The sequence below is a fragment of the Sinocyclocheilus anshuiensis genome, unplaced genomic scaffold (genome assembly GCF_001515605.1).
Source record: "Sinocyclocheilus anshuiensis isolate Anshui unplaced genomic scaffold, SAMN03320099.WGS_v1.1 scaffold1047, whole genome shotgun sequence".
NCBI lineage: Eukaryota > Metazoa > Chordata > Actinopteri > Cypriniformes > Cyprinidae > Sinocyclocheilus > Sinocyclocheilus anshuiensis.
In genome coordinates, this window is record NW_015542400.1 from 446088 (window position 1) to 457010 (window position 10923).

General features: G+C 44.3%; 1 protein-coding gene across 1 annotated transcript in view; it reads right to left on the bottom strand.

Annotated features, from left to right (window-relative positions):
- Positions 1-3001, bottom strand: part of LOC107692919 (rho GTPase-activating protein 26-like) — a 112634-nt gene extending 109633 nt beyond the window's left edge. Inside the window, exon 1 of the mRNA XM_016492123.1 lies at positions 2548-3001. Within this exon, the coding sequence (XP_016347609.1) occupies positions 2548-2701 (154 nt within the window). The 5' untranslated portion in view covers positions 2702-3001. The remainder of the gene's footprint in view (positions 1-2547) is intronic.
- Between the last annotated feature and the right edge of the window lie 7922 nt (positions 3002-10923).

Sequence of the window (10923 nt, forward strand, 5' to 3'; positions counted from 1 at the left end):
AATAAGAGCTTAAATGTCACTTCTTTTACACAATTTCAACTCAAAATTCCCTAAAAACAATCTGATAGAAAATGTACGTTTCCCTTCTGTTAATCAATTAATCAATCAGGCGTTGGTATAAGCCAGCATACTGTTGCCATAGTAACCTCTTCAGACCAATGTGACTTCTGTTCACAAGCATCTATTAGGTTAATATGTGTTCTGACCTGTACTCTAACTATTGCGTATTGTGTGAACATTGTTGAAACGTTCATAAGAATTCAAACCGATTTTCAAACCTCCGTAACTCGCACCCTGACCTTCCAACAATCCGTATTCACCATGAACCACAATGTCATGTTAGTCACTCCAGCAAACATAAAAATTATTTCCGGAAAAGGCCACATTTTCATGCTCAAAAGTGTGCGACAGTGACGCACATCTTCAAACCGTACTGCAGTTCTGGGCTCATCGATAAAGCATAGATGACAGCGGTGACGCAGCGATACGGAGCAGCCATTCACGCTGACCTACAGAGGTTCAGAGGTGACAACCCACTCAGCACAGATGGAGAAAAAAAGGAAATCACAAATGAGTCATTGGTGGAATGAAGAAGAACAAACTCATACACACGTTTACTTAAGAAAAAAAAGAGGAAGGGTGGACTGATAGGGAATTCAGACATTGTGATATACCGAGCACTGTGTACCAAAGTTACAAAGAGTGTGAATTGCTTGCCCTTTGGATGTAGCAACAAAAAATCTAGTGACTATACTCCAATTCGAAATTTTACAAGCCATAGTCATTCAGTAGAAATGTGACTGCAGTGACATTGCTTGCTACACATTAACTTTGATGTTAAATCCCATAGACTTGCACTAAACCTGAGCCATATCTAGAGACCAGAATATTCTAGTGATTTTGTGCAATCCTAAACAAACTAGCCACCACCCAGAACTTAGCAACTGCATAACAAGCCTCAAGCACCCATTCACATCTCTCTAGCATTGTGGCACCAAGTTTTGGCAACGCACAACACACTTTTTGTATTTACACTTTGTATTTAACATACTCACAGTAAATGCAAACTTGACAAGTACACTCTAAAAAATGCTGGGTTGTTTCAACCCAACTTTGGGTCAAATATGGACTAACCCAACTGTTAACCCAAAAGTTGGATTAGTCCATATTTTACCCAAAGTTGGGTTGAAACAACCCAGCATTTTTTAGAGTGTAACAATACCTTAACAATTACTGACACCCTACACCATATGTCAAAAAATGACATGCTTTCCTCTATGAAACAATGCTTCCTTGTGCCATTATTTGGGTGTTGCCAAAACATGAGTCACTTAGAACATTTGCTTATTTTCTCTGAAAAATCTGCTCAACTCACCATCTGTCTTTTAATGTTAATTAGGGTATCAAAAATACATCTGTGTGAAATACAAGAGCTGTAATCAGTGTTCGCGGGGTTATTATTAAATGTGATTTCAGCACTCGGGACTGTGGGAAGAAGCTGTATGTTGACACAAAATAACAAGTTAATGGGGTTAGTGTTTATGAAGCAGGTCACTCTCACTCATGATAATAGGTCACACATCACATAAGCCAGTTATTTGTCCAAAAAAAATCAGCAATGGATAAACAGGACTGGAGCGGTTTGGTCTCATGTAAAATCCAACACAACGATTTTGACAAACTGGTGGTGAATTTGTACAATCTCATTTGTTCTTTTTCGTACAACCAACTCATGCCCCACTGATGATTAGCTTTAGGGGTGGAAATTCATGCTTTTTTTCATTACAAACTTACTTTTCAAGGCTTGAAAGCAAACATATCTCTCTTTTCCCATCCTTAATCATGACTTGCCCAGACAAATGCTGTTAAATCTGATAATTCCAGTATTAGAAACCACATCAAAGATGAAGCTTTTTTTCCAGCTATACAACTTTATATCACAAACCCCAGGGAATTTAAAGCTGGAACTTGGGAGCTGGAACATGCCTCGGTACTGTATTCAACACAGAGACTCAAACTGGCTGTAAGTTCTAGTAAGCTCTCGATCTGCTGGGTCGGGTCAGTGTGTTTGTTTTGAAAGGTAATGGACATTTCAGGCGGGGTGTGTAACTGTGGGTCACTGCAGGAGATGACAGTGTGTGATGCACTTGTGAAGTGTTGGTAGTTAATGTGAGGAAGTATTCCTGGTTATTATACCAGAACACCTGTGTAAACCTGAAGGGAAATGACTTCGTACATCCACTAAAATAACCTTGTTGCTTTATAGCAATTGTAAAATAGCTCTGGAAAAAGATACTTGAGAATCCAAATACTTTTTGGGGCTACTACATGTAAACTATTCTAATAAATAACAGGCTTTTTTTCTCCAAACACACATCTTAAGCTCTCTACTCTGTCTTGACGTTAAGTAACACTCACTGACCCTTAAAGGAGTATATATTAATCAGAAGCTTTGTTTATTAATCTGTAACAGTGTGTTTATTACACAAGACAACGAAACAAAGTACATGCCCCCCCACATTCGTAAGCAAAGCAAAGATATCTTACTTTTCAGGGCTTGAATTAAAGCTTTCCCATCCTTAATCAGCTCCTTGATGAACTTATTGGTCTTCTCTAATTCCAGTTCATGAGACTTCAGCCTCTCTCGGAACTGAGGGCTGTCCACATAGCAGTCGCTGAACTCTAACGCAGGCAGTCCCATACTTCCTCCAGCTCCACAGCCCAGGACAACAGTGTAATGCGATGCAGATGCAAGTTAAATGCAACTTTAACTAATTATAAAAGGCACAGAAGTAGAAACGACATAGCTGTAGTCGGAAACGGATGCTTTCTACCAAAAAATAAATAAATACAAATCACAAATGCATCTTTTCTACAATGCCACTGCGCAAAAAAACAAAAAAAAAGTAATTATTTTGCAGCGATCTGTCAATCAAGGGAATCCACAGAAGACCCTTGCGCTTCTCATTACGGCACGGTGATGATAAAACAAAACGCGGTAATTGCGTACTCCTGCTTGGGCGTTTTTAAACGCGTCTGTACCAACCTACCTTGAAGCGGATAATCCTGTGATTGACACGTCGTTCAGCCAATGGCGTTGCGGGATTCCGAAGCGGGCTGTGAACGCGATGCGCACGCTTTGTGTGCGACAGGATAAGAAGGTGATTGGTTAGTTGGCCAAGAGCGATGACGTCACAACAATGCAGGGATTTCATGTTAGTTCATTTCATATGTGATGCACCTTCTGTAAAAATGAAAGTGAAGACATTTGTCATTTAGCCAATGTTTTTTCATGTAGTGTTTCATCGCTGTTCTGGAATGTTTTGAGTTCCTATAGTTTTTCTGAAGTTAATATGAACTGTCATTTACGCATTAAGGATGTAAAAAAAATGTAAAAAAAATAATAATAATAATAAATCTTTAGAATCTACTATTAGCCTAACTTTCTTATCCTTGTGGCGCAATTTTTATTTTCACAAACAAACATTTCTTAAGAAAATACCCACTCTGATAGATTTCTTATGTGAAGTAGAACAATCAAATCACTAAGAATAATTAATAATAAAACATTTACTTATTTTTTTTTTTTTAAGAAATATGATGAGATCTTTCATGTACCATGATTGATACCTGTTTTGCTGTGCCTTTTTTCTCTTCCTTTTGTTTTGTTCCTTCCTTCTTGGTTTATGTGGGAATGATACATTATGCCAAATTGATTGTATTTGTGTAATATGTACTTTTGCTGTAAATGTTCTAGATTTCCAAAATGTGTGTTTGCACTATTGTCATGTTTAAAAAAAAAACCTTACATTTGTACATGCATATTTTGCAATAAAAAAGTTCAGTTCATACATTGCTCCTACTGTATAAACTGTGTATTAATCCTGAATTAAAAGATCTACACTGTAAAAAGCTGCAATTGTTATCCTAAAGAGCGATTTCTAATTCCAATTTCTAAGATTCCAATTTCTTTTTTGGGTATAAATGAATGTTTATCTATCTATCTATCTATCTATCTATCTATCCTGTCTGTCTGTCTATACAAGAAGTTAACAAGGGCAATGGATGCCACCAAAATGTAACCCAAACCAACAAAAATGCACCATAAATTTGAAATCTAGGAGCAAAAATGCCCATAGTATTTTTATAGTATAGTACTCTGCAGAGACAATTTAGGTATAACATAAAGGTTAAAAGAAAAAAAGGTTAATTCCTGCCCATACCACTTATCTTTGTAGTTTATGAGCACCAGGTCAGTTGAGAAATACTGGAAGTCAGGCATAAACTTGGGTTATTTTTTTTTTGCAACTATCCAGAATTCCTTGCTCCCATTTTGCTCCAGGGTTTGTTCCACTTTTGCTGCAAATATATTTCAGTCAGTCTTGTTCAAACATGTCAGTATCTCTTCAAGCCATTTTAAGCAACGCTGATAATAACAGATATTTATTCAGCTGAATCAAGAACAAATGCCATATTGCCATTGCTGTTGAGGAAGTTCACTTTGGTGTTGCCATAGTTGCAAAGAAACTAAAAAAAGATACAATTGCATTAATAATTAAATGCTGAAATCGCACCAAAGAGGGGCAGTAAATCAAACAAATGTTGCACTGAGAAAGTTCAACGTGGATTTTTTCATGTAACTGGACGAGACATACATGACATTTGTTGTGCTGTGGGTTCTTTTTTCGCCATCCCCCAAAATACCTAACCCAGTGAAGAGCAATGCTTACGTACAAGATGTATGAATATATTAGTTAAGAGAAACATGTTGAGTGTTGCCCAGTTGCTACTCCCAAATGCCCCTGGCTGATAAATTCTCAAGCTGCACAGTATTGTATCACTTATCAGGCATCACATGAACACCTGCCCCATAGGCATGAGAACCTCAGTGTCATAAGAACGGCCTCATATCGTTTTCATTCCAGCTGGTCTTTCTGCTCATGAATTGGTCCAGCACAACTATCTCTGACATGGACTATACTGCCACCATGTGTCCGAAAAGGGACATGAATTAATGTTTTAATTGCAGTAACATTGTTTATACTTTTTTTTTTTTTGCCTTTTAAAACTCCTAAACAGAAATATAAAATTTGACATATTTCTCTAAACTAATTTCAGATTGTCAAAACAATTAACACATCCATTAAACAGATTTTTATTTTGCCATACAGCACCACAAAAGGGCCAGATGAATAAAATGTATAAAATGAATTTTGATTATATATACAGCTATGGAAAAAAAATTAAGAGACCACTTGAAAACAATCTGATAACATTTCTTCCAAATGTCATAGAATAATATTGTTATTTAGAACATTTTTTTTTTTATGACAGCTGGTCAAAATAACAAATGTTTTCATTTGTTGTAATTGAAATTCAGGGTTATTCCGCCAAATACTGATTTCTTAACTCTTCTGAAGTTACAACATTGGTATTGTGTTGTCTAAAAATGAATATAAACATGTCTGAAAACATTTTTTTTTTGTGTTATTTTTACCAATTGTCAAATTCACCAATTATTTATGCAAAAAAAAAAAAAGAAAAGAAAAAGCTCTTAATGACAATATTTTTATTTAAAATTGGGAAGAAATGTCATCAGTAGTTTAAAACCAAAATTACGTTTTACTCAAACATATAACTATATATATATATATAACTATATATATATATATATATATATATATATATATATATATATACAGTGGTGCCAGACTGCCAGAGGGTTTAATGCATGTGCCCGCTGTGCACCGTTTTCCTGATGCCACTGCCGTTGCGGTGACACCGGGCTTGGGCCCGTCATCGCTGCTTGCAGCTATATTTATAATTATTTTTTACAAATATTTATCTAGAAATTATAAGAAATTACTGTATTTACTTAAACCTACAGTGGGTATAGAAAAGAATCATCCCCCTTTAAAATAATCACATTTTGTTGCTTTGAAGCCTGAAATGAAGATGTATTTCAAATATATTTACAAATTAATCAAACACTTAAAGTTGCAAAATTAGTAACACAACAGAGATAAGACATTTCTATGAAATAAAAACCTTTATATTATATATATGTATATGTATGTGTGTGTGTGTGTGTGTGACCCTGGACAACAAAACCAGTCATAAGGGTCAATTTTTCGAAATTGAATAAATAAGCTTTCCATTGATGTATGGTCTGTTAGGACAATATTTGGCCAAGATAAAACTATTTGAAAATCTGGAATCTGAGGGTGCAAAAAAAATCTAAATATTCAGGAAATCGCCTTTAAAGTTGTCCAAATGAAGTTCTTAGCAATGCATATTACTAATCAAAAATTAAGTTTTAATATATTTACAGTAGGAAATTTACAAAATATCTTATATATACTGTATATGTATAATTTATGCCATAAATATATGTGTTATAAAAAAAATACTAACCATTTAATTCTTATAGGACTAAAAGTCCAGAAGAGATGGGTGAGAAATGCTGGAAATACCGTGTTCAGCTCCTAATGTGACAGTTCTCTGTGAGGCAAAATAGCTTTCAATTGTTTATGTCACAACAGCTGGTTTTGCATTACAATGTTGGATTGATAGTGACTTCAGGGACAAAGTATATACTACCATTCAAAAGATTGGGGTTAATACGATTTTTTTTACTGTAAACAAATAAATAATTTTATTCAGCAAGGATGCATTAAATTGTTTCAAATTGACAGTAAAATGTTACAAATGTTGTCAGTATTTTGAATGCACGCTGTTCTTTTGAACTTTCTATTCCTTAAAGAGTCATTCAAAAAACTTATCACAGTTTCCACAAACACAAGTGTTCCCTTTCAGTCACGTCGGATGACCGACAAATTAGGATCTCGCTTAGAGAGACCAATCCACTTTGAGTGTAAACTAAACGAGCCAGTGCACACTGGCACGCGATTATTGAATCCAGCTGTCGCTGATCACAGCGTGAGTATAAGTAGGCAGCTGGTGCAGTGCATGTTCAGCTTTTCGCTTCGGAGCCGAGTGGTCTCATCGTTCTGCTCCTGATCTTCTGCTTCAGTGAAACTACGAGTTCGAGTACAAGCACGCTCTTAGGAAGCTCTCGTGCTGGTGGTACGGCGCTTCAGCGGCGGTGGTTCTTCCTGTGTCCAGTGGGTTGCACACATCAGGCTGCACTACCCCCTGTTTGTGTTGCAGGCGGCCATCTCCCCTGTGCGCTCCAGCACACTAAAAGAGCAGTTCTAAAAGAGCATTCACGGGTGGAACGTCTTTTTAAAGACGTGTCTTTTTAAAGATGCCCTTCCATCCGTGCATTTCTGGATGCAGTCGTTACCTGGCGCCGGGTGATGGTCGCGATCGCTGCCTCTCGTGTCTCGGCATTAAGCACGCTGAGGTGGCTTTCGTGGATGAGTCATGCTCCCACTGTGGGAAAATGATCATCTCGGTGTTGCGGACCAGACTTTGTTTCCTGCAAAGGGGCGGGGTGCCCGTGCCGCTCCCGAGATCTAGGATTCCCCCTGGCGGCAGCTGGGGAAGCGCTACCTCTGGCAGCGTCCGGACTGGTCTTACGGTGACGGTGAGGAATTGCCCTCCGAGGAACCAACCTCCGAGGGCTCCTCCTTCCGCCGGCACTTCGCAGCCAGTGGAGCCGTCAAGAGAACAGGCTGGACCCTCCCAGGGGGTACCACTTGTATTTTTCGGTACTCCCCCCGACGATCGGATGCCAATAGCTGCATCGGAGGGTGAGCCAGACTTTTCTGGAGAGGAAGATCCGGCGGCGCTGCCGCCCTCCGGATTCGGATCTGGAAATGATGGCTATGCTTTCCCGGGCCGCCAAGAGCGTCTGGCTCGAGTGGAAACCTCCACCGCGTCCCGAACCCTCGAGGCTGGATGATTGGTTTCTCGGGGTAGCTCGCGCTGGTTCTCAGCTCCCCGCCCCGGTGCCTTTCTTCCCGGAAGTGCATGACGAGCTCACCAGGTCATGGACGGCACCTTTTACTGCCGGATGGCTATGCTTTCCCGGGCCGCCAAGAGCGGCTGGCTCGAGTGGAAACCTCCACCGCGTCCCGAACCCTCGAGGCTGGATGATTGGTTTCTCGGAGTGTCTCGCGCTGGTTCTCAGGGCCCCACTCCAGTGCCTTTCTTCCCGGAGGTACATGAGAGCTCACTGGGTCGTGTACGGCACCTTTCACTGCCAGAAACCGCCCCAGTGGTTCGTCCTCCCTCACCACCCTTGATGGCGGGGCAGCGCGGGGGTATATGGAAGTCCCTCCGATGGAGCGGTCGGTTGCGATGCAATTGTGTCCAAATACCGCTGCCACCTGGCGGGACAAGCCGTCGCTCCCCTCCCGGGCCTGTAGGTACTTGTCGGCCCTGACCGGCAGTGCTTATGCTGCCTGTGGAGAAGCTGCCTCTGCCCTACACGCCATGGCGTTGTTGCAGGTTCATCAGGCCAAGGCACTGAAGGACCTGCACGGGGGCTGGTCACGACCCAGAAGTTCTCAAAGAACTCCGTATCGCTACTGACCTCGCGCTACGAGCGACGAAGGTCACTGCGCGGTCTCTGGGCCGTGCGATGTCCACTATGGTGCTCCAGGAGCACCATCTCTGGCTGTGTCTGGCCGACATGCGCGAGATGGACAAGACACGATTCTGGAATGCCCCCGTGACCCAGACCGGCCTGTTTGGCGACGCAGTAGAGAACTTCGCCCAGTAGTTCTCCGCTGCCCAGAAGCAGACTGAGGCCATCAGGCACATCCTGCCCAGCGTGAAGCTGCTGCCTCCACCCAGTGCCTCAGCCTGCTCGTCGTCGAGGGCGGCCCCCTGCCGCCGCCCCTGCTCCCGCGCAGCATGCGCAGCAGCCTCCAGCAAAGCAGCGCCGTGGAGCCGGTCGCAGGGCAGCCGCCCCGCCCGTAGAGGCCCCGCCAAACTTGGCGGCAAGCGCAAGAGCAAGAGGCCCCGAGACGGGCGACCCAGAGATGGAGGGACCTGCTCTTCAGGAGATGGTGAACGCACCACTCCCTCCCCCGGAGGAGGGCCGGGCGGAGATTCTGACTTCACGGTCAGTGGTACCCAAAAACTCGACAAAAGAGCAATTTCCTAAGTGTGGTCATACATACAACTCACGCACCCTCTGCCCGAACGCAGGTGAGTGTTGCACATGCGCTGACCCCGCTTCGGACTGGAAACGAGACGCCCGGGCCGGGTCCCTGCGTTCCCCCTCGCTGCCCCACCGCGGATACGTCGGTGGTTCCATTGATGCCACTTGTATGGTTTCTGGGAGCCTGGCTAGCGCTTCCCAGCCCGTCTCGTTGGCTCCGTCAGACCATCAGACTTGGCTATGCAATTCAGTTTGCCCGGCGCCCTCTCAAGTTCAGGGGCGTCCACTTTACATCGGTGAAGGCAGCAGATGCCCCTGTCTTGCGTGCAGAGATTGCAGTCCTACTGGCGAAGGATGCGATAGAGCCGGTCCCTCCAGCCGATATGAGGACGGGGTTTTTCAGCCCTTACTTCATTGTGTCCAAAAAAGCGGTGGGTTGAGACCAATCTTGGATCTGCGCATCTTGAACCGGGCCCTTCACAAGCTCCCGTTCAAGATGCTCACGCAGAAGTGCATCTTCAGGTGCATCCGTCCCCAAGATTAGTTTGCAGCGATCGACCTGAAGGACACGTACTTCCATGTGTCGATCCTTCGACGCCACAGGCCATTCCTGCGGTTTGCGTTCGAAGGACGGGCATATCAGTACAAGGTCCTGCCCTTCGGGCTGTCCCTGTCACCCCGTGTCTTCACAAAGGTTGCGGAGTCGGCCCTTGTTCCCCTGAGAGAACAGGGCATTCGCATTCTCAACTACCTCGACGACTGGCTCATACTGGCTCAGTCTCAGGATCAGTTGTGCGAACACAGGGACTTGGTGCTCCGGCACCTCAGTCAGTTGGGCCTTCGGGTCAACTGGGAAAAGAGCAAACTCTGCCTGACGCAGAGGATCTCTTTTCTTGGTATGGAGTTGGGCTCGGTCAAACATACAGCACGCCTCACGCAGGAACGTGCCCAGTCAGTGTTGAACTGCTTGAATACGTTCAAGAGCAAGAGGGCAGTCCCACTGAAACAGTTTCAGAGGCTCCTGGGGCATATGGCAGCTGCAGCGGCAGTCACGCCGCTGGGGCTGCTCCATATGAGACCGCTTTAGCACTGGCTCCCTGGCCGAGTCCCGAGGTGGGCGTGGCAATGCGGCACTCACCGGGTCCAAGTCACACCGGTCTGCCGCCAAACCTTCACCCCGTGGTCAGACCTTTGCATTTCTCCGGGCAGGAGTGCCCCTAGAACAGCTCTCCAGGCATGCTGTGGTTCACACGGATGCCTCAATCACCGGCTGGGGGGCCACGTTCGACTGGCTTGCAGTGTCAGGGGTTTGGACGGGCCCCCAACTGCACTGGCACATCAATTGCCTCGAGTTGCTGGCAGTGCGCCTTGCCTTGATCCGTCTCAAAGGGCGCTCACGAGGCAAGCACGTACTAGTCCGTACGGACAACACTGCGACCGTTGCGTACATCAACCGACAAGGTGGTCTACGCTCCCGTCGCATGTCGCAACTCGCCCGCCACCTCCTCCTCTGGAGTCAGAAGCATCTGAGGTCGCTTCGTGCCATTCACATTCCTGGTCTGCAGAATCGGGCAGCCGACGAGCTGTCACAAGCTGCGCTCCCAGGGGAATGGAGACTCCATCCCCAGACGGTCCAGCTGATTTGGAGTCGTTTCGGAGCCGCTCAGGTAGACCTGTTTGCCTCCCCAGAAACTTCTCACTGCCAGTTGTTTTACTCCCTGACTGAGGGAACACTCAGCATGGACGCACTGGCACACAGCTGGCCGCGGGGCCTGCACAAGTATGCATTTCCCCCAGTGAGCCTTCTAGCACAGACACTGTGCAAGGTCAGGGAGGACGAGGAGCAGGTC